The following is a 23,620-nucleotide window of genomic DNA, read 5'->3' as shown; positions in this document are numbered from 1 at the left end:
TTGCATTTGTTTTTCATTTGGCTGCAGTTACCTCTATGGCCCAATCTCATTCATGTGTAAAGAACTTTTGAACATGTGTAAAGTTCAAAAGAACTGAATAGTTTTAGACTTGAACTCCAATTGCTTTGGTACAGCCTTATAAGTTACAGCAAAAGCTTAAATAATTCAATTTTTTTATTAGGTTTTACTTCAATAAATAAAGGTTGACTTGCTGCAGTACTAGTCTAACATTGGCCTACTCAACGTTTCGAAGTGCAATGAATCAAAAGGTCGTGACAAAAGGTAGTGACTCAAAAGATGACTCCTTGAAGGCTAACAGTGGGAGTGTCTCAAATGGTACAATATATATCACCAAGAGCTCAGAGAATCTGTTTAGGTTCAGCTGGCAAGCTGGATTATTGCGTGCCTCTGAAGTTTGCGGGGTAAGTATTTCTCCAAGTAAAATATAATTTCTAATTGTTATTCTTTAATATGGAAAAAAGTTATATTATGTTTCAGAACTTTAAGGTAAGTATAAGACAGATACATAAAAAGACAGCATATACAGTAATTTTACATTGCCTTATCAATATATCTTATACTGTTTGACTGTCAAATACTTTTAGGCGTGCAAAATCTCAGTGTTTGTACACCATAGGTTTGAGTAGAAATACCGCCTTTTCATTGAAAATCTGATGCTGCATTAAAACTCTTCTTTTATGATTTTAATGATTATTTTGGGAACAAAGGCATGTCTCTCTGCTTGATCTTACTCTCTGGAGAACACAGGTGAGGTACCGTATGATGATTCAGAGAGCCTGTGATTCCACAGTCATTAGTCCCAGATGCCTCTCAGGTCACATAATCAGCCACATCTGCTCCAAACTATGGGTATGCTGCCATTCCTCCAACTTTAACTGTTTTAGAGATACAAGAACAGTATGCAACTTTCTTGGTCTCAGATTCAAAAGAGAGAATGTCCGCAGGTTTCAAAGACTATCCTTAACATGTCACATTCATTTGCATGTACGGGACTGGCACCTGACTGAATGAATGCAGCTCTACGCTGTTTCAAGCTGTGCTGACAAAACCCTTATTTATGGTATCTGTGCTTGTGCTTTTTCTCAACAAAAAAGCATGAGCAGAGATTAAATGTCTGAAATGGGACTAGAGGAAAGACCCCCCTTAAATCTATAGTTCAGCATCTAAGCAACTGGCTGGGTTTACAGAGCAGATTACTTCTGTTACTCCTATAAACTACAGGAAAGCAACCTCCAATTTTGTGGCTGGTTTTACTAAGCAACAGTAAGAAGTACACAAAGAGCATAGTAAGTTGACTACATTTGATTTAAAGACCCGAGTCATGGTCCAGAGCGGTCACAGAAGAAATTAAATATGAAGTTTGCATTGTCTCAAGCACCATTCAGAGCCCTATGGATGGCCATAGGGAAACTCATCCATTCAGTGTTATTTTTATCATATCAAAGCAGGGATGAAACTATCTATTTCCTAAAAGGCAAGTACAAGATACTGCCTTGATGATGAGCTAGTATCTTGCTGAAAGAAAACAAACAGGCATTCAGAGATCAATGGGTCAGGAGTTACAATATTTCTAACGACCACAGAATTTGTAAGCTTTACATCATTCCTTGGTTCAGCATCACAAAACCAGCAATGAACTAGCAGTTTCTGGGCTATTGACAGTACTTTTTAAAACAAGTGCTACCTATCACCTCTATACAGTCATATTTTTGTTTGCTTTAGACAACATTGATTTCACAATGGGCTCCATCACTGCAGCAAATGCAGAATTTTCTTTTGATGTATTCAAAGAGCTGAAAGTCCACCATGCCAACGAGAACATCTTGTATTCCCCCCTGAGCATCATTGCAGCCTTGGCCATGGTCTATCTGGGAGCGAGAGGTAACACTGAGTATCAGATGGAGAAGGTAAGTTATATAAATGGACACAAACTCCTTTTGGCCCTGTTCAACACAGCAACAAATTGTCCATTTACATCTTTGGGACTTTCTCCAGTTAAGGGGAGAAAGTCACATAGTCACGCTTGGCACTGGCTTCAAACTTGCCTAGAAAAAGAATGGCATTCTCGTGGTTTGGATCTGGAGCTGAGTTTTCACTTACCGTTGCTTTTCCCCATGAAGGGTAAGAACGGTCTTTGGTTTCCATTGAGAAAGAGCAGTTCTGAAGAATGGTTAAAGCAGGTCTCTGGCTTCCGATTATGTTATCTCCCAGACTTGATTCCTTCCAGGTGGAAAGAACAACTTGTAATATACAAAAGATAAAACATTGAGAAAGCAAGACTCAGAGTTATAAATACAGTACAGTAAGGTTGTAGCTGGTTTATAGACTCAATACCATTAGTTGGAAAAGAAGGGATGTAAGCCGAGTATCACAGTCACAAATATTCAGTGTGGCACTTGCAGTAAAAAAACTGATTTAAAGCTCACATGAAACTTCTCAGTTCTTCTGTGTGTTAATCAGACCTGGTTAGGCCAAACCTATAGTTTCAACACAAACGTCAGTGACTCTCAGTGGGCTTCACATACTTAATTTCTTCTATTGCTACTTTCGATTGCAGGTTCTTCACTTTGACAAAATTGCAGGACTTGGAGGAACTATTCAGACCAAGGTACAGAAATCTAAGGTACATTTATTTCTCTTGCATTTTTCTGCTGAGAATAGACTGTTCTGGCTGTGTTTCAAGTAGGTTCAACGCCTTCCCATACCTCTGCTAATGCTTTTAATTTAAGAGATGTAAATTAAAAAAAAACAAAAGCAAAACAACAAAAAACAGAAAAAGAAGACGGGCTACGCGTGTTGCACCACAAGAAGTGACAGGACAGGATGCTTTGGGCACCGGACTACCTTGTTGTGTAGATGAGCATCTGCACACTTGACGGTGCTGCTGGGGGACAGCACTTGAAAGGCGCTCAGCACCTGGAGCCAGGGCACAGCTGTCAGACTTGCCGCTGAGACTCCAAAGTGGGGCAGGAAGGTGCTTCAGCAGAAAAGAGGCCAGAAGCCTTGAAAACTGGAAAGTAACCACACTCTTCCAAAAGCTTTAGGGACTTTTCCGGACTCCACTTCCCACTGCTACTCCAAGAGCACCATGAGGGGTCCCAGTACCTTGTTAGCACCCATGTGCTTTACTCTGTGTTAACCTGTAAAGATAACACAAGCAGCCATGCTCCCTGGCCTGTCCCCATCCACTTGGGACCCACAAACGCAAGGTGGGACTTGCGAAGAACAAGATAACTTTCTTTGTTTTTTTTAATAAAGCAAAACAAAGGTAATATCGGCTAAAGCATTTCGTGGCTGGTTAAGCACCTAGAAAGGAGCAGTTAAACACAATTGTCCTTCTCATAAAATGAAGTTCCAGGCACTGTTTATCGCTGTATATTTGTCTTACGTGGTCTTAGCCTGTGTCACCTGGAACACTATTCTCGGGGGGTTAGACAGTTGATCCATTTTTCCACCATATTATGAGATACTTCCTGACTCCCTTGTCATCTAGCACTCTTCTCCCATCTGCAGCTTCAGCAGAAAGCTGCCCTGAAAATGCAAGCAGAATCTGGGAACTAGAGGCCCTATATCTATCACAACTCACCAATTGCAGTCCTTGACACCTGAATTTTGATTTTTGTCTCCTCACCTGAGCCATACGGTTTCAGATTAATCAATCACTGAGGTTTTCTGCTTTTTATCACCTAGAATGAGTGTCATCACATGCCATAAACTAATTGTACATCATTAGTTGCTTATATTGAACATACCTTTCATGGAGCGTTTAGACTGTAGCACATGTTCACTTGCGAATATCCAAACACTGTTTTTCCATGTTATTTGTACCTTATAAATAATTCTCTTTCTACTAAAATAAGCTAACAGCTGTACCTTTTTATATTCTTATCAACAACTCAGTGTGGCAAGTCTATGAATATCCACATACTGTTTAAAGAACTTCTCTCTGATATCACTGCACCAAAAGCCAATTATTCACTCTACATTGCCAACAGACTCTATGCTGAAAAGACACGTCCAGTCCTACCGGTGAGTTGTACATTAGAGTCACTTCTTGCTAAACCCTGTATAAAACTGTAATTCATGAGGATTGGCCGGAGTAGGTGATCTCTTAATTCAGTGATCCCCACTGGTGTGGACTTACATGGCTTTTCCCTTTGCCACAGCCCTGCCAACAGCCTGAACAGAAAGTAATTCCAGGTAAAAAGATGGCCCTATTAAAAATGGATGGAGTAATAAACAAAGCTATTTGGTAATGTAATTCTGCCCCCTCCCACGCTCCGGGATTTGCTCCCCAAAAGCCTTTTAATTTTAATAGGTTGTTTGGGTTTTTTTCAGGCAATATTTTGACTTCAGCAGATTTCTTCACTTGAAAACCCCACCTCCAAAACAACTTTTGAAAGTGTCAAAATCTTTCTTTTGACATTTTCAAAACAAAACATACAAATATTCTAAATCAAAGAAACCTCTTATCTTTAAAAATAAGGAAAAATGCTTAAAAAAAGAAACGGAGTGGACATTATCATAATAAAATATGCTAAAATGAACCAGAAACAATGTTTTTGGATGAAACTTTCTTCATGAAAATATTTAAAGATTTCTAATATATACTTTTAACTAGTCAAGTAATAAAAATGTCAGATCTGAAAACATCATGGATCAGAATATTTTTCCTGTCCCAGTTTTAGCAGGTTCTTCCAGGAAGTAAGCAGCTTAACCATGGCATCACTATAAAAGTCCTTTTAGACAAATTTTCATCTTCATGCTCTTTTTAAAGAATTACTAGTTTGGTGACTACAATTGCTGTCTTTATAGATCTACTTAAAATGTGTGAAGAAACTGTACAGAGCAGGTCTGGAAACGGTCAACTTCAAAACAGCACCAAATCAAGCCAGACAACTCATTAATTCCTGGGTGGAAAGTCAGACAAACGGTAAGGTCATACAAGATTTTGAAATATACTTCCCTCTTGCAATTGTATTTGAACAACTTCTGGAAAGACTAAACATCAGAGGAGAAATTTCTTCCTCCTGTCCCCATTAGTGGGTATTTGCTGTGGAAAGGGATGACTCCACTGTACCTGTGTGGCGGTGCCAGTGTGTTTTAAACATATCTGGCAAAGGCAGAGGTGCCAGGATATGCACACTTTATAGGCAAATTTTTTGTGTCTGAGGAGCTTAATTCATGCAAGGTTAGTCCCACCATCTCTGGAGTATTGCATAATTTTATAAGCTCGTGCTGGATGGGTAAGAAGTGCTCTTCCAGTGGAGAAAGTGAGGCATGCACTAGGCTGCTGGTGGGAAAGGATTGATTCAGGATCTTGTGTACTTTTATTGTGCTGAGATGAAGGAAAACCAAGAGTGAAGTGTGAGAAATAAGCACAGTGAGAAGCAGAAAATCTATATCATTGCTTCCCTCTCCTGTTCCATCTTTTCTATATAGATCTTTTGCCAAGCACTGGTTAGAAATATTCCCGGGGATGTATACCACTCCTGAACCTACCTGTCTTCTTGCAGAAATAGCTGGCCAGGTGCCAGTTGCTCTCTATTAAATCATCCTCATGAACCTGAATTCCACATGCAGACCTTTGAAGAAGAGGAAGTCAAGTCAAGAAGCAGCATGTCAATTGACCTCTAAAATGCAAGACTACTGCTATAAAACTTACCACTCTCTGCCCTCCTTCTTCCTTAAAGGACAGATCCAAAATTTCCTTGAGCCAGGCTCGGTTGATCTCCATACTGCGCTGGTCCTTGTGAATGCCATTTACTTCAAGGGGATATGGAAGACAGCATTTAGAGAAGACGACACTCGGGAACTTCCCTTCAGTGTGACAAAGGTAGCGGGGCACAGACACAGCTTCTGGCCAGGAAGCCAGGCTGTTGGCTTGCACAGCTTGCAGGCTGGGTGATACACATACAACATGCTGTGGTCATTGGCCAGGTGATTTAGCTGGGCCCCTCGCTGTCAGGTTTGCAAGAGCTGTGTCTGATCAGAGCACACCAGCAGATAGGAGAGGAAAATGGAGATACAGCTCTTCAAAGGCAACACGCTCGAAGATTGAGTCTTGTCCTGTAGAGGCTTGTACATTTGTCTGCTTAAAGAAAAAATTGCTCCCTGGTCACGTTGTCTCATGTTTCTGTTTTTGCAGCAAGAAAGCAGACCTGTGCAAATGATGTGTCAAAACAGCACCTTCAAAGTGGCAGCAGTGGCTGCAGAGAAAATGAAGATCCTGGAGCTTCCGTACGCCAGCGGGCAGCTGAGCATGTTGGTGCTGTTGCCTGATGACATCTCTGGCCTGGAGCAGGTATGGACCTGGCAAGGGAAGCAGAAGAGTTATCACTTCCGTGGGACTTGGGTCTTGTCAGACCTCTTGCTGTCCATTTACATCACAGCTGCCCGCACCACTGCTGTGCTGGGCAGGCAGGGGAGCACAAGAGCCCTCCAGGCGCTCCAAGGTGCTCAGGCAGAGAGTGGCTTCTTAGGAGAGCCCTGGGCTCAGTCTAATAAAACTTCTTTGCAGCAATTACTAAAGACTTTCTTTTTTTTTTTCACAAAATCATCACTAAACATCATAAATGGGCTGCTTTCAAAAATTGCTCTTATTATGTATTCATTGAATGAAAAACAAAGTTAGATAAAGCATGTTCTTAATGGAATATTCTTCATTCTGAAATGGTGAAACCAATCAGGCTAAACTAACTGATCCATAACACTTCAGAGAGTCTTAAATCTATAGATGGAAAGGAAATGCATGAAGACATTTGGAAATTGCACATCAAACAAAGAAAACAGAAGAGAATTGGGTCTAATGGAATGAACAGCAATAGCAGAAAGAATCCATGAACATACAAGGACAGAAAATTAGAAGAGCATAGAAAGTAAAAGAAAACATCAAAACTGCTTTAAGTAAGTCAGGCTGAGTCAGTTTTTGCCAGATGTATGAAAACTGGTAAAAAACATGGTTTTGTCCTTTAAAGTAAAAAAAAAAAAAAAGAGAAGTGGGACCAGTACGCAGTGAGGCAAGAATACAAATATAATCTAATGGCTGTGCAAAATTAAATGAAACTTTTGTCTTGGTCTGGGAAGAAAATGAAGCTAAACAACTGAGTGAATACAGGATGCTAACAGCAAAGAGGAAATAAAAATGGAAAGATGCAAGGGAGAAACAAAACTCAAAGCATTAATTTGCTGAATTGAATTATCTTCATGCAGGATTTCTGAAAGAAGTAGGAAAAAATCACATCGATCATTATTAAAGAGTTATTAAAGTTGTAGAAGAGTTTGCATTTGTTAGGTACAATCAATTGTAGGTAAACTTTCATGGCCTTTTTTCTTTGCAATCTCTTTCACAAGCTGACTGATTTGCTAGGCTATGGAACTTGTGTCATGAGACACAAGATGAGTTGGACAGAAGGGGATGTTTCAGGTGCACAAAGAACTGAACAAAAGGATAGTGACACGAGCAGTACTGGAGAGGCAAATAATAAACTACAAGATGGGTGTTGATAGCATGCACTTCAGGAACCATTCTGGTTTGTTTTTTTTTATAATAGCCTTGATTAAAATGAATGGTATGAAGAAGCTGTATTTACACACCAGGCATTTCATTCCCTGCCTCTCTTTGCAGCTTGAGAAGAAAATCAGCTTTGAAAAACTTACAGAGTGGACCAGTCCGAACATAATGGAAAAGAAAAGAGTGAAAGTGTACCTCCCACGCATGAAGATTCAGGAAAAATATAACCTCACATCTGTCTTAATGGCCTTGGGTATGACTGACCTCTTCAGCCCTTTGGCCAATCTGTCTGGCGTCTCCTCAGCAAAGATGCTAAAGATATCTGAGGCCATCCATGAGGCATATATGGAAGTCACTGAAGAAGGCACCGAGGTGGGAGGCTCAGCAGGGGTGATGGGAGACATCAAACATTCCTCTGAGTTTGAAGAGTTTAGGGCTGACCACCCTTTCCTTTTCTTGGTCAAACATAACCCAACCAACAGCATCCTCTTCTTTGGTAAATATTGTTCCCCCTAAGGAGAAAAAGAGTTGGAAATAACGCTTGCCTTCCCCTCAGAAACAGACGCCCTTTACTGTAACATTGTAGCGTAATCTCATCTCTTCAATATTTTCTCCAAGTGGAAAGCCTAATCTAAGAAATGCCCATTTGGGAAGCTTCCATAGCAAAGACATACCTGCAGGTGAGGAAACAGCAGCAAGCATGTTTACTCCTTTCCCTTCTCATACTGGTTTCAGGATTGCTTGAGCTTAGCAAAGACTAAGCCAACAGAAAACAGAGGCACCCACCAGTCAGGAAGGGGCCAAGAGATTTTTCACTCGAGGAACAAGTTACGGGTACGAGTCCAAGTCTTTGGGAGTTCATTAAATAGAAAGCCATGGGCTGTGCTCAGCCCATTCCCCAGTAACATTCTGCTGACAAAACCATGTTGTTGTTCCTGAAACACAAGCTTTGAGAACTCCAGTCTGGAGGAGATGCTTGTGGATAAGATTCTGCTATGCAGGTCACTGATTGGTGCCTCTGTAAATTTTTTTTTTTTTTACTTAGCTGTTGGGAAATGGTGTACGTGTCCACTATCACCAGGGTTGTTCTCTCACCATGGGTTCCTCACCTGATTCTGAATTTCTTGCAGAGGTTTTCCAAAGTCATAGAGAGTCTCCCACTTCAGAGAGAGCAAAGAGATCAAACTTTGTGTAGGTGCAGTTATGCCTTCTCATAGAGTGTAGATTCAAAGCCTGAAACATGGGTATCTGGATGACCCAGATGATCCAGAACTCAGTGAGAAGTGCCAGGCAAAAGAGCTGTCTGAATTCTTGTTTAAGACATTGGAATACACTTCAAGTTTGAGAGTTTTTTTGGGTTTTTTTGAGAAAAATCCTGCAAGTAGTACTAACGAGCCTGATTGCTCCATGGGATTTTCATGAAAAAACACAGCTTTCAAAATAAACCTTGTCTCTGTTGAGCTTGCTTAGCAAGCAAACTTCAATTAGTCCCTGGAAAGCCCTGAGGTGAAGTACAGAACTCAAGTACATTATTCTTCCATGAATGCAGCTGGGCTTCTTTGTTCCTTTGATATTTCAAGGCTATATCTCTTGTTTTTAAGAAATATATGTGAATCCTAATATTCTCTGTCTTTTTCTTCCTATGTGTCCATTGTCACCTGCAAATAAGGATATATATGCTCACTACTATGTCCTGTTTTCATTCTGATCATACATTATTGATTTTGATGCATACAACTGATTTTTTTTTGTTAACATAATAAAAGAAAATCACAAATGCTTGTCATGAGAATTATATTAATTGTTTGGACTGCAAACCCTTAAAAATATCATTACATTGGTAACTGTTGTGATTAAAATGGGAATTAGTACAAAATCCTATTTTTAGAATGAATAATGCACATAGATATGAAGTTTCCTAGGCTTTTATAAAATTCATAAATGCACACATCTAGAGATTGATTCCTCTTTGTATTACAGATTACAATGAAATAGCTCAATGGAATACTAATTTATTCTTATGTATTTTTCAATACAATTCCAATGGGTATGCACTGACAATCATTCTGGTTATTAATTCAAGGAAGAACTATTCCAGCAGCTCTGCTATTTTAGATGATGAAATAATCTGAAAATCATATAACTCAAAAACTATAAGAAAGAATAACTAGACTGACAGCTATTAGGCAAAGCATTTCCCCACTGAGAGTCTTGAGAGGAGGAACTCTGCCATTAATATTGGCTATTTCCACATCAGTACATAGCGTGGTACAATAAAAGCAGATCTGTAGAGGAAAGCAGCTGGTGCTACAGGTCTGACATCCACATTATTTGAATATCATCAGGGTATTTGTGATATAGCCTCAGCTGTTTTTCAGTCATAAAAACAGCTATTTTACCGAGTATACTTTAATTTTTGTTCTTTAGAAATGAACGCAGTGATATGAACAGTTCCAAGAGATGTAAAATTTCAACATCTCGAGGTTTTATCATATGCAGTTTATTCACCTTTTGCATCTTGTGTAGCCAGAAGCAGTTGATCCAGTCTGTTAGATTTAAAAGCCAGTACACTTAAACAATAAGAAGACCTGAAAAGGCTTACATTTGCAAACTAGCCTTCCTATGATTACTAAACTGGAAAGTGCTTAAAGTACAAAGATACGCCTCAGTGACCAATGTTGTTTCCTGAACCACAACAAAGGTCAAAAAGAAGGAATGGGAAAATAGCAAAGAAGCCATGAGGCTGACAACCAAGCACAAAGCTTCCCCTTTCTCAAAAGGGAAAACAGGAGGCAGGAAAAAGTGCAAATTCAGCAATACTGAACCAAACCAGCAACAAATTACCAATGTCTAGGACCTGGCCACCACCGACCAGGTAGGAGGCACTATATTTAAAGGGCAGGGGAAAAGTATTCCCCACGAAGCGGGTGGCAGACCTGGCCGGTGGGATGATAAATACCTGCTGAGAAATCCAAATCACTGGGGAGATTTGTGAGAAGCAGCCCTTCCTGTGTCCCAGAGCGATGGGGTCTGTGGTTAAGCCTCTCTGTCCCCTCGCCCACCGAGCAAACACGCAGTGGAAAGGTGCAGGTGCTCCGGGAGCACGGCCGGGCTCTGTGCTTTGCCTGAGCACCTCTGCGCTTTCACCTGGCCAGGCGTGCTTCTGGTTCTCATGCCAATAGGCAGCTGAGTGTATTTGCTTTTTAAAAAAAAGGCCAAAATTTTAACAATATTAAAAATGCCCCAAAAGTTTTTATTTGAAAAAAGACAAAAATAAATAAACCTTGAAAACCTCCTTGTTGCTACTGGTGTTTTTGTTAATGATTAAATGGAATTTATGCTATTTCAAGTTGTGCCTGTTGCCTCTTGCCTGTTTGCTGGAAAAGAAAGTCTGGCTTCATCTTCTGTTCACCCTCCCATCAAGTAAGTTATGCACATGGATAAGATCCCCCCCTGTACGTTCTCCTCTCCAGGGTAACAAGTCTCATCTCTTTGAGTCTCTCCTCTCATGACAGAGGCTTTAATCACTTCATCATCTTTATGGCTTTTCTCTCATCCTGCTCCAGTTCATCCAAATATCTTTTTTACCAGAAAGCCCAGAGCTGGACACAGTGCTCCAGCTGTGGTCCCACCAACGCTGAGCAGAGGGGAAGGACAACCTCCCTTTACCTGCTGACAATGCTTTTTCTAATGCAGCCCATGATGCTGTCGACTTTCTTCGCCATAAGGACACATTGCTGACTCACAGTCAACTTGGTGTCCACCGGGACCCCCAGTTCTTTTCTGCAGAGCCAACACAATGGCATGGGCCTTTTTGCAGTGACATTTCTCCTTCTTTCCTTTTCTGCAGCAGTTTTTCCCTGCAGGGGAGGCAGGAAACATTCCAGGAATATTATTAAGAATCTCAGTAAGCTACTAGTCAGAGGGGAGGAAGGCTTCATGGAAGGATGTCTGTGTTGAAACAAACCAAGAAATTAGTTTGTCCTACTTTGTGCAAAAGAAAAATGCTATTTTTCCTGGGAGGATGTGCCAAGATAACGGGCATGCTGGGCAGCTTTCCAGTGAGTGATGGGAGGTAAAGTGACAGGCATGGTGACAAGAGCAGTGCTAGTCACGGGCTGCCACGAACAGTCTTTTCCATGGGGAGGGACGCTGCTAACTAAGCTCCCATATGGCACAGCCAGTAAACTAGTTGTGCCAACACCAGTGGCCACCTGTCCTGCACCATGTGCATGCTGGGTCTGTGGGCCTGGATACCATGCTGCCTCCTTAGGACTCAGTGAAGGAAGACTATTGACAGCCTCGCCCTGGCTGTTGACTGATCCCAGTGACTAGAGGGATGAGTAAGGGACTTCACACATGCTGCGGTGACTGATAAAGGCACTGCTGCGTGTACTGGTCCAGAACCTGTGTAGCAGCAGCCCCTGGACGCTGTGTGCACTGCTAAGCAAATGCAGAGAGTAAGTGTGAGAAACCTGTGACCAAGTCGTCATAGGATCCTTCTGAGATGCCTTCACTGGAGAAATACACTCTGCCAACACTAAGGTGCGTACATCCCTGTCACAGTCTGTGAATGATCAAGGCAGCACGACGGGCAACAATGTGCATCTCTTCAGAATGGCATAGCACTGCTGCAGAAAGGTGCCAGGTGGCCTGTGAGCTCCTGTGTGAAGGAGGTTAACCAGACACCTCATTTTCTTCAGACTGGGGAAAGAATACAGTCCTACAGGACAACTGAGAGAGAAACCATCATTGAGAGCCACAGCACCAAGGTCTGCAATGGCAACTAACTAAACAATTGCTGGCAGTTACTCTGAGCAAGACAAGCACGAAACAATCAACGTGCTCCTTCCTACTGGGAAAATAGAAGCAGCATGGATGAGAACAAAATCTTGAGTTCTGCGTGGTTTTTTGTGATTGGATGAGAGGCTTTGGTCTGTGAGCTGACCTGGACTTTGTATCCTTTTGGAAAGGCTCAAATGTCCAAGAGTCTGTTGGTTTAGGGACAGCTCCACAATGAAATGCCTGGCAGAGGAAAGGGCAGCAGAGCCTTAGCTGACCTCTTTCTTGGGACAAGCATTGTCAAACAAGGACATGTGGTGAAACACATCCTTTTGTGTTTGTGCTGCATTACACAGCTACATTACAATAGGTAATCCATTCTCTTTTATCCCAGGAAGTGTTTCAACTACAGGAAGGTTTGCTTAATCCCACCAGACTGCATGACAGATCTAAAGTTGCCGAGTAGACTATGCGATGCGTCTTCTATTCTTATGATTCTGCACAGGTGTCTGATAGTGATTTTTACTTGTGGAATAATTTTGTTGCGTCTGCAACTTGCTTTACGTTAATCGTTCCTTGCACCAATAATAAAATCAAAACGCTAACAAAAACACTAACATGCGTTGTGTATTAACATGCTTCTGGAGGATTGTACTGCCCCTTCTCTACTGCAAAACAAAAAAATTCCTTTCATTAATGAATATATTCAACTCAGAAGTATTTTGAAAACCATGCCATTGCTAACAACATTAATGCTGCAAATTGGCTGTTATGAAACAACTGTACTGACTCACTGAGCATCTTTGTAGCTACTAAGTTATAGGCTGTCTAAGACGATCCAAACACAATTCAGGTAGATGGTGCACAAATGCCAAGGTGGCTTACATACAGTGAGCTGGAGCGTGCCACTGGACCATTGTCAAGGAAAAAGATTCAAGGCATAGTCAAAAATTGGAAGTGACAGGGTGAAACATATTGGCTAATCCTTTGACTTCTGAGCTGTAAAGTATACAACAATGGACCATGGCCGTGAGTGTTAAAGCTTGTTTGAACAGCAACAAAGCAGTCTTAAGCAGAAAAGGCAGAAGGGGCAGCAGCCACAGGAGCAGCTCACAGTTTTGGGAGCGCTCCCAGTTGTGTGATTAAAGGTATTCACCATGTACAGACACATTCACCCATTTGACCTGTCTTTCCACCAGCGTGGTGATACCGTTTTCAGCTAAACGGGGCTCACAGCAGTGGTGACCAATTTACTCACCGCTCCTGTGAGAGAACAGCTCATTCTCTTTATAATAGATATGCAGCAATGGGCCACAAATGTGAGGCAAAGCCTAATGACCTTTCCTCAAAAGCACTGTCGCTGCACAGCAACGGCCGTAGCAGACCGGCCTGGGCTACAAACTGCCATGTGAAGTTCTGGTGGTAGTCCAGACTGAGCTCTTTGCTGTTATTACTGCCCTAGCATCTTCAGCTGAATGGGACTAATAAGGACTGTATTAGAGACAAAGGTATGGATGATTCAGAGGCTTTCCACTTGCATAGACAGGTAAAAGGGTTAAGGAGTCCATCTCTTCTCTCCAGAAGCATAATTTGTTCTAGACAATTTCAGAGGCATTTTGTGTATTGACTTTGGATTTCTGTTTTAAAATCACACAGCATTTAGAGAGGTCAAAGCAGTTTCTTTTATTGTCTGTTCATTCTTTTATTTCAAAGAAATTATGTGACTGCTTTATGCTTGCTATTGTATATTATGACTGTCCTGCAGACCATGAATGTTTCTTCAGCTGGTTTGTTCACCTGATGTGCCATGAAGTTACTTGTGGAAGATCTGTTAGAATGGTCTCTGTGTGTACAAAGGCCCATTTTGAACCTAGCATCTGGTGCTGTGACCTGTGGAGGAGAAAAAGAACAGCTCACCTTAAACCACCCTTCAAAATTTCAGCAGCAAGTTCAAATCCTTTTCTGGTAGCATCTGACTGGGGTCTAAATATCCTGATGTCTGAATTTAAAAAGCATCAGAAGCCTTGTCTTTCTTCTCTGCTCAACTTCTCTTTCCCCGACACACCTTTCTTCATGTCTGTAATTCTTCTCTATACAGATGCTCTGAATATTGCTTTTGAAATTACTTTGTATTCCCACAATATGCTCACTGATGTTTTTGTTCAGCTGATGTGCTGTGCAGACTGTGACTATGTATGAGTTCCCTGAGCTAGATGGCTCTAGGATAAAAAAATGTGCTCTGTGAAACACTATGTCTGTGGTCTTCTACAACGCAGGCTGTAAGTGGCACCAGAGAATTGCATACAAGTTTTTCCAGAACAATATATTTCAATATTATTACATTCGGCAACTAACATTTGAAGCATGTGCTCTTTCTCAAGTTCCTTGGTAGCAGAAGTTTCTCCATTCCACAGCAAGAGCAATGGATTCTGATGGGAAGAAAGACTAGTGATAACGGTAGTTCAGCCAACAACAGGAGAGAGAAAAGTTGCAATAGGTATAGTGTGGGTATATCACAGCAAGCAGCCCTGTGTATGCTGACCTTACCAAATTTTTTGAGTTGACAGAATGGTGACTCGGAGAGGGATCAGGCCTGTCAGTACTCATTACAGAGGAATAAACGGGAAATTAACTCAAAATTCTCTAGAGACATTCTGCAAGACTGAATTTCTCACTTTTGGTTTTATTTTCACTAGCCATGCCGCACTATTTGCTGCGGTAACCGAATCATGCTTACTATTCAAGTTCCAATGAACAGCTTTCATCATTATTTTTGCTTCAGCCATTTCAATATGCTCCATCCTTTACTGCAAGGTTTCACATGCTATGAAGAAGGAATCTTCCATTCTGGAGACTTTAGGGTAAAATCCTTTCATTCAGGCTTTTTTTTTTTTATTTTTATTTTGAAAGAATGGACTCATTCCAAGTAAAAGCGCATGTCTGACATTGAGCTCCATCCATCACTTTATTTGTTAAACACAGAACAGGCAGTGGGGGGCGTGTCACAAAATTACACAAGATATATTTCAAGGAGTTCAGCAAGTCTGCCCCAAGTACAGCTGAGAAGCTGTACTATTACCTTCACAGGTGAACCTGATAAGGTAAGCTTCTCTTTCAATTATGATTTACTTTCTAATGTGCAATTTTGAAAAAATTCCCTCCTACAAAACTTACAAAAAGATTGATGAAACCTCATGTTTATGCCCTTCAATATCAATTGAAGAAACAAATGATTATAGGACGCCTTCTGAAGAAATCTCATCTCACTTTCACAAGTGTTTTGCATTATTTTACTGTTCCACGTTCTGCCATTCATAAAGTCGAAGTATTTGTTTGTATGAGCTAAAGCTTTGTTTACTAATTATTCCACAATCAAAAGCTGGTGATATGTTATGACAGCCTTTCTTCCTTCTTCCTCTATCCCTTCAATTTTTCATTTAGAATTAAGAGACAAAATTGAATTTGTTTAAATTCAAGAGGATGCAACTGAAGCTCAGTTGCAGGGTTTATAGGAGATATTCTCCGAATGAAATTAAGGAATGCAGCATGTTCAGGTGACCACAGCATACTTAATCTCTGTGTTATCCTTAATAGTTACATTTTCTAATTATTTCTATTAAAATTATTTCTATTTCTATCTAAATTATTTCTAATAATCAATACATCTACCTTATACCACCTATATAAATGGTTCAATCTAGAGAGAGACTGAGCATCTATTCTAGCAAGGAAAGAGCTAGATGCACTGATCAAATTATTCCACATTAAGAGATGACTGTCACATAAATGTCTTGATTCCATAGGGACTGTGATACATATGGCAGCATCCTGCATTTTGTTCCCTAGCAGCCACAGAGGGAAATAAATTTGAGTTTTCACTACTTGAAGATTCCCAAGAGCTCTGTGGATGCAAAAGGGGAAATTCCACCCTAGCAAGGTTCTCTCTGCTTGTGTCACCATGTGGGAAGTTGTATAGAAACACTATACTGCTGCATTAGACTTTACAGTACTGTATTTTCTACCTGTGTTGTCTTGTTTACTAAAAAATTCTTCTCTTCATTGTTAGATGAAATGTTAGGTGCTGAAACTACAGGAAAAATTTTACAAGAATATCAGAAACAGAACAGAAAAAATATTTAAATATTGAAGATGTGAAGATCTCTGAAAATTAAACACAAGGCTAAATGAGCACTGTCTTATTAAAAGGTGGATTATATTGAAAAGATGATAATAAAAATTAAAGAACACTTTTTAAAACCAGAATGAGATGTAATTGAGTCAACAATGAATGGAACAGGTACTAGTTATAGATGTTTGTCATAAACTGGATGGATTTGGTAAATCATTTGCAGTCGCCATTGTTGTGCCTTCATTATCCTATTTTAAAAAAATGAAGGTACCATTGCTAACATTTGGGTGGTGTAAGAACCTAGCTTCCATTTACATTAGGCTGAAATTAGACTAAATCCAGCAAAACTTATGCTGTTGCTTCAGACTTGCACATTGTGTACTGGAATTAACTGCAGTTTGGATCACAGAGGGCTGATCTGTCAACTGATCCTAAAAGTGATGTTAAAAACTATAGTGAATAACCGGTTTTGGAGTCTCTAAATAATGAAGATTTTGAGAACAAATCTATGTATGTGTGCTTTTTTCCTTAAAAGATGAGAAAAGACTATTGGTGAGCTTCTCTCAAGGTAGCTAATGTTCTTTGCAACATTTTCAACATATGGTTTACATGAAGGAGAACTCAAGTTTCAAATAAAAGAATCACCAGCCTATGCATAACCGGTAGCCCTCCAGCCTTCTGATTGCTCATGGATCCAAAAGCAGGTCTGCCTTTCAAATCCACAACACTGGATTCTGTTTGCTGAAAAAAACCCTGCACACCAACTTCATGGGTTCAAGTGCACTGACTTTCTTGCATTACAATTAATATTTCATCATAATAAGTCAGACTCTTTCTGTTTGCTTTAGAGAACACTGATTTCACAATGGGCTCCATCACTGCAGCAAATGCAGAATTTTCTTTTGATGTATTCAAAGAGCTGAAAGTCCACCATGCCAACGAGAACATCTTCTATTCCCCCCTGAGCATCATTTCAGCCTTGGCCATGGTCTATCTGGGAGCAAGAGGGAACACTCAATCTCAGATGGAGAAGGTAAGTTAAGTGTGTGTAAAATGACCTCTACTTGTGCTTGTTCTTCCTTCTAAGTAACCTCACTGAAATATACTATCCAGTGACAAGTTTCTCACCTGTTTTAATGCACCAGAAATGAGACAAAGTCACAAAATGAAGAATTGGATTGAGAGTTTTTTAGAGAAAATACCAAAGATGTATATTGTCACTGTAAGGAGCAGTTAGTTTTAACTTAGGAAAGAAAAACTTCTCAAGTACAATAACAAAATGGATTACCAGTCAGCAAATTTTATCATATGCTTTGCTCCTAAATTCTGACATCTTCCAGATAGTGTGATCAGATTTTTTTTTTAATATATACAAAAGATAAATTCCAGGAAGAGAGGAAGACAGAATATTACTAGCAGTACATAATATGTGACTCAGTTAATTTCTAGATATTCACTAGAAAAGATATCCTCTAAACAAAGAGTGGTATTTACATTTTCTCAGAAGGACACAGAGGGCATAAACCAGTTGCAAGCTCACCTGTAAGTTTTTAGTTCACCTATGTTCTCAGTTAGCACTTTTTTTTTAATGAGCCAACAGCTTCACTTCAAGCATCGTGTGTAAATCTCCAATTCACATCATTTTTGGTCATGCTTGTCATTTCTGGCATTTTTTCTTGCAGGTTCTTCGCTTTGATAACGTTACAGGAGTTGGACCCACTACTGACTCCCAGGTAGAGAAATTACTTGATCTCCCTTTCTGTCTTATTTTCTCCTCAGAACAAAACTAGAGTTGTTCTGCCTCTCCTCCTGGCAGTTTCAGACCCTGTCAAAAACTATGGTAACACTCTCAAACCAAGGAGATTTGTGAAGGGAGGGAAGGAAGGTGTAACCCACCTACTTCTTAAAAACCAGGGAAAGAAGGCAAGTTGCACACCTTGCACCAGAACAAGTGACAGTGTGGGGGCAGGATGCTTTGGGCACCAGGGTGCCTTCCTGGGCAAGTGCTGCTGGGGACAGCACGTGAAAAGTGGCTCAGCACCTGGAGCCAGGGTACAGCAGTCAGATTTGCAGTTGAGAGACTCCAAAGCAGGGCAAGAAGACGCTGGGCAGAGAAGAGCCCAGGAGTCTCAGTGACAGGAACACAACTGCACTGTTTTCAGGGGACTTATCTTGATAAGGATGAAGTTGTTGGTTCGATGCACCATCACCACAGCACCTGCTGTCCCAGAGGTGACAGCCCTATGTCTGTGGGGGAGGAATCCACAGCAGCGCGACTTTTACTGATAAGGACAATCCCTTAGGGTCTTATTTCCTAGGTAAGAAGAAGCTAACGCAATGTATCTTCTTATTTCCATGTTATCGCTTCAGTGTGGCACTTCTGAATACCTCCACAATTCATTCAAGGACCTTCTCTCAGACATCACCATGCCAAATGCAACTTACTCACTCAAGATGGCTGACAGACTCTATATTGAAAAAACATACCCCATTCTTCCGGTGAGTTATACTGTGACCTGACTTCAGCGAGAGTCCTCATAAAGGCGCCTGTGACTCTACCCTAGAGAACCACCACCACCAATAGCCCACTGTGTGTTGATGAAGAGGTGGTTGTGAGGCATGAGGAGCACTGGTTCAGAATGAGTTTGAACCTTCCTGTGGCTGTTAGGTGAAGGCCAGGCAAAAATATAATGGCATAAAATATGCCCACGTTGCAAGACACGGGGAGTAATCAAGACTACTATTCATTTGCTAGAAAATGGCTTTTAATGAAAAGTGTAACTGTTAAGGGAAATGAAATACATTTTATGACGTGAAAGCATGGAGACTGAAATTGTCAAATTTGGATTTTTTCAACGCCAAATATCAAATCTTCCCAGTGAAGGAAGCTTTGATTTTGAAATCTAAGAATGTGAAAACACAGTATTCAAAATAAAAAGTGGAGACAAAGAGAAGGAAGCAAACATTGTCTGTCCTTAAAAATATTTGTTAAACTGAAAGTGTTTCGGTAAAACATAGAAAATAATTTGAAATTTTAACTTAGAATCCTATCTGAAAAAATTGCCAGACCTAAATATGTGAAGCTGTCTTTCTTGTCCAGCTTTAAGATTCAGTTACAGGAAGACAGCTGTGACTGGCGTGTTCAAAAACAAGGATAAAAGTTCACTGTTCTTTTAACCATTCTGCTTTGTTTCACAGTCTTGCATTTCACATTCATACATTTTGAAGTCCTCATCAGTCTGACAGCAATTCTTCTGCCTACAGGAATACTTAAAGTGTGCAAAGAAATTCTACAAAGCAGAGCTGGAAGAAGTTAACTTCAAAACAGCTACAGAGGAAGCAAGACAGCTCATTAATTCCTGGGTGGAGAAAGAAACAAATGGTAAAGACTGAAAAATGGGTAGCAGATATTTTCCTCTACCTACCATAATCTATACCCTTGTCTTCCACTTCTCAGAGTGGAGAAAGTGGGTCAAGCAAGAGCGCGTTGCTTATTGCTATGAAAACAAAACTCCACAAAGCAGCACCCCACACCCCCAATGCTCTTCACAGCAGGCATTTGTGCACACCAGAGGAGGTCTATCTTACCACTCTCTGCCCTGCTTCTTTCTTAAAGGACAGATCCAAGATTTCCTTGTGTCAGGCTCTGTTGATCTTGATACTGAGCTGGTCCTTGTGAATGCCATTTACTTCAAAGGGATATGGAAGATGGCGTTTAAAGAAGAACACACTCAGGAAGTGCCCTTCAATGTGACAGAGGTAGGAGCACATGGAGGTAGGAGGTCACAGACGCAGGTTTTGGCCAGGGTGTCTGTTGGCTCATGCAGCCAGCAGTCTGAATGTTACACACTAAGGAGTGTTTGCAAGAGCTGTGTCTGACCAGGCTTCCAGGACACACCAGCAAGCAAGAGAGAAAGACAGGGACACAGCTCATCTTCAAAGACAACATACTTGAAGATCAATCCCCGTCCCTTTCAAAGGGCTTGTACTTTTGCCTGCTTAAAGAAAAAATTGCTCCCTGGTCACGTTGTCTCATGTTTCTGTTTTTGCAGCAAGAAAGCAGACCTGTGCAAATGATGTGTCAAAACAGCACCTTCAAAGTGGCAGCAGTGGCTGCAGAGAAAATGAAGATCCTGGAGCTTCCGTACGCCAGCGGGCAGCTGAGCATGTTGGTGCTGTTGCCTGATGACATCTCTGGCCTGGAGCAGGTATGGACCTGGCAAGGGAAGCAGAAGAGTTATCACTTCCGTGGGACCTGGGTCTTGTCAGACCTCTTGCTGTCCATTTACATCACAGCTGCCCGCACCACTGCTGTGCTGGGCAGGCAGGGGAGCACAAGAGCCCTCCAGGCGCTCCAAGGTGCTCGGGCAGAGAGTGGCTTCTTAGGAGAGCCCTGGGCTCAGTCCGAGGCACAGGAGTGTAGTGCTGTATGTTGTAGCCCTGCAGAAGAGGAGGTTGCTATATGCACCGATCTCCATCAGGTGCCAGAAACAGTTATGCTAGCAGGGTATTTTTTCATTTCGAGTGATTTCAATATTCCTGGACAGTACTCAAGTTTTCTAAACAAGATAAGTTTATCCAAGGGGAAATAAAAAAGGAAATGATGGGGAAAGCATTCCAAGCGCTGACCAAAATGAAATTGGGAAAAGTAGCATTAGAAAGGAACTAAGATGAGGGAAGGAATGAATAAAATACATTCCAGGAGGAACAATTTTGGGGCCAATTTGATTTGATGTTTCCAAGAACTGTATTTTCAAAAAAAAAGCCTTGATCTGATGAAGAAATTTTCAGATGACAAAGTTTTGGAGAACTTTATCAAGACAGATGAGCTACAGGCTGTAGTCAGGAGGAAGCATACAGGATAAACAAATACATTTAAGGTTAAGTATCAGTTCTATTGTGTACACAAAGTAAATTGAAAGAAATATTAATAAGTGGAACAAACACAACTAGTAAGGCCATTGCACTCTTGTCTTGGGCATTTCATTCCCTGCCTCTCTTTGCAGCTTGAGAAGAAAATCAGCTTTGAAAAACTCATGGAGTGGACCAGTCCGAACATGATGGAAAAGAAAAGAGTGAAAGTGTACCTCCCACGCATGAAGATTCAGGAAAAATATAACCTCACATCTGTCTTAATGGCCTTGGGTATGACTGACCTCTTCAGCCCTTCGGCCAATCTGTCTGGCATCTCCTCAGCAGAGACCCTGAAGATATCTGAGGCCATCCATGAGGCATACATGGAAGTCACCGAAGAGGGCACCGAGGTGGCAGGCTCAGCAGAGGTGATGGGAGACATCAAACAGTCCTCTGAGTTTGAAGAGTTTAGGGCTGACCACCCTTTCCTTTTCTTGGTCAAACACAACCCAACCAACAGCATCCTCTTCTTTGGTAAATATTGTTCCCCCTAAGGAGAAAAAGAGTTGGAAATAACGCTTGCCTTCCCCTCGGGAACAGAACCCCTCTTACTGTAGTATTGTAGTATAATCTCAGCTCTTCGATATTTTCTCCAAGAGGAAAGCCTTCAATATCTAGGGAGGTATTCTTGAAGAAGCATGTAACTTTTCAGATCTTCAGGTGCAGGTACTTCTGCTCACACAACCTGTGTGCAAGATTTATATTCAGGATTGAACTTCAAGAGGTAGTTTAGGAATATTTCCCATTGCCATTGAATACCTTGAGAGACAGGGCCAGTGTTTTGATTTTTGTGAGAAATTCTGCCACTGCTATTGAGAATCTGGTTTCTCTATAGGAGTTCTGTGAAATAAACACAGCTATCAAAATAATCTGAATAATCCTTTCTGTTGAACTCACTGGGCCACAATCCTTGAATTGACGCCTGGACAACTGGCAGATAAAATTCTAAACTTCAGCTAAGCATTCTTCTTCCAGGAAGGCATTTGGCCTTCTCTGTGCTACACGTACTATAAGGCTGTGGAGCATACAGACAGTCTACCATTTCTTCATAAATCGTCATCTGCAAATACAACATCTTCCTGACTGATATAATTTCCCATCTTCATTTCAGTGACATATCATTGATTTTGTGAATGTTAATTGGTGGTGTTAATATATTCTAATAAAAGCATTGCAAACTAAACATGTCATTACCTATTTTGGGTTACTGCACCACACAACCTGAAACACAATACAGTGGGTAGTGATTACTGACAGAAGTGGTTTAGACTAGGATTTTGACCCTCTTTTCAAAACCAGAATGTACCCATGCATGAAGTCATTAAACAGCTTAGGAATGTTTTTTTAAATTTTGAGCTTAAGCAAGGTAAACCCTACAGCTCCTGTTATTACCTTGAGCTTATCTCCATATAGCACATCAAATAACTAAAGTCTTTGAATTTGTCATTGTATTTCCAGAGAGCTTTGAAAGATTTCCTCTCAGTATCGTCAGTGGATATATCAAGGTGATACCTAAGAGAGATAGCTTCAAAAATGTGAGAAGAGTGTTTGTCTTAAAAGGTGGACTGCTTCAGCTCTCTCGTACTGAGAAGAATCATACAAGGAAATCTTTCTTATTGCCTCTTGATGTGATAATCCTCTAGGGATGTTATTTCCTATTTCACAGTCCTTAGAAGGAAGGTTCTTCAGGTTATAGTTTATCCAATTAAAAAGATTATTAATGGTAATTGCTGAGCTAAGCAATCTCCCTTCTGCTGGGATACACGTGCAGAACTGTAAATTGCAGTATCAGTACTTAAAAAGTGTTTTCAAAAGGAGACACACAGTGGTATTTGGAGCTGCCTCAACCATCTGCAAAGTCAGCATTACATATAACTTGAAATGATGATGCTGGCAGCAGGGAAACACATTTACGTAGCTGCTATGAAGTATGTGGGAGAACTGCAAATACTGGTCTTCCCAAGAAAATGATAAAGGATTAGCTACAGTTAACACAAGTATTCAAGCAAAAAAGTATTTCAGGAGATATGACATTTCAAGGTTTACTGTATATATTATGCTCTGCTTCCCTTATAGCCAAAAGCAATCAACAGAGTTTTACTACAACTGAAAAAAAAGAAAAAGACAGGATTTGTAAAATATTGTCCCAAAAAGCTAAGAAGCAGAGCGTATAAGGTTATTAAACAATTATAAAACTGTTATTAAACTGAAATAAGCATGTCTGTCACTCTGCACTTTCTAGGTACGATGAAAATAAAACT

The 23,620-nt window shown here is 40.7% G+C and overlaps 2 protein-coding genes and 1 long non-coding RNA gene across 3 annotated transcripts; 2 read left to right on the top strand and 1 right to left on the bottom strand.

The window, feature by feature from the left end:
* Positions 1–1,760: 1,760 nt before the first annotated feature.
* LOC134511692 (ovalbumin-related protein X-like) lies at positions 1,761–8,050 on the top strand. Its single transcript, XM_063326039.1, has 7 exons — positions 1,761–1,928; positions 2,579–2,629; positions 3,922–4,050; positions 4,837–4,954; positions 5,715–5,857; positions 6,170–6,325; positions 7,649–8,050. The coding sequence occupies exons 1-7, from the start codon at positions 1,761–1,763 to the stop codon at positions 8,048–8,050; spliced, it is 1,167 nt and encodes a 388-aa protein (XP_063182109.1).
* LOC134511693 (uncharacterized) lies at positions 2,228–5,819 on the bottom strand. Its single transcript, XR_010069957.1, has 3 exons — positions 5,687–5,819; positions 5,524–5,606; positions 2,228–2,261 (listed from the first exon to the last, which is right to left on the bottom strand). It is a non-coding gene; the product is annotated as an uncharacterized LOC134511693 (long non-coding RNA).
* A 2,847-nt stretch (positions 8,051–10,897) lies between the features above and the next one.
* LOC134511685 (ovalbumin-related protein Y-like) lies at positions 10,898–22,253 on the top strand. The gene is made up of 8 exons (XM_063326021.1): positions 10,898–10,957; positions 17,294–17,478; positions 18,128–18,178; positions 18,816–18,944; positions 19,710–19,827; positions 20,062–20,204; positions 20,498–20,653; positions 21,452–22,253. Exons 2-8 carry the CDS (start codon positions 17,311–17,313, stop codon positions 21,851–21,853), a joined length of 1,167 nt encoding a protein of 388 aa, XP_063182091.1. The 5' UTR covers positions 10,898–10,957; positions 17,294–17,310; the 3' UTR covers positions 21,854–22,253.
* Positions 22,254–23,620: the final 1,367 nt, after the last annotated feature.

The sequence above is a fragment of the Chroicocephalus ridibundus genome, chromosome 2 (assembly GCF_963924245.1).
Source record: "Chroicocephalus ridibundus chromosome 2, bChrRid1.1, whole genome shotgun sequence".
NCBI lineage: Eukaryota > Metazoa > Chordata > Aves > Charadriiformes > Laridae > Chroicocephalus > Chroicocephalus ridibundus.
The sequence above is the reverse complement of the archived record's forward strand: the minus strand, read 5'-3'. Positions and strand labels throughout refer to the sequence as shown.

Bases quoted from the DNA above. Each gene is read 5' to 3' on its own strand.
- LOC134511692 (XM_063326039.1), top strand. From the start codon at position 1,761: ATGGGCTCCATCACTGCAGCAAATGCAGAATTTTCTTTTGATGTATTC. The intron at 4,051-4,836 runs GTGAGTTGTACA...CTGTCTTTATAG, and splicing joins AGACACGTCCAGTCCTACCG to ATCTACTTAAAATGTGTGAA. The intron at 6,326-7,648 runs GTATGGACCTGG...CTCTCTTTGCAG, and splicing joins ACATCTCTGGCCTGGAGCAG to CTTGAGAAGAAAATCAGCTT.
- LOC134511685 (XM_063326021.1), top strand. From the start codon at position 17,311: ATGGGCTCCATCACTGCAGCAAATGCAGAATTTTCTTTTGATGTATTC. The intron at 18,945-19,709 runs GTGAGTTATACT...TTCTGCCTACAG, and splicing joins AAACATACCCCATTCTTCCG to GAATACTTAAAGTGTGCAAA. The intron at 20,654-21,451 runs GTATGGACCTGG...CTCTCTTTGCAG, and splicing joins ACATCTCTGGCCTGGAGCAG to CTTGAGAAGAAAATCAGCTT.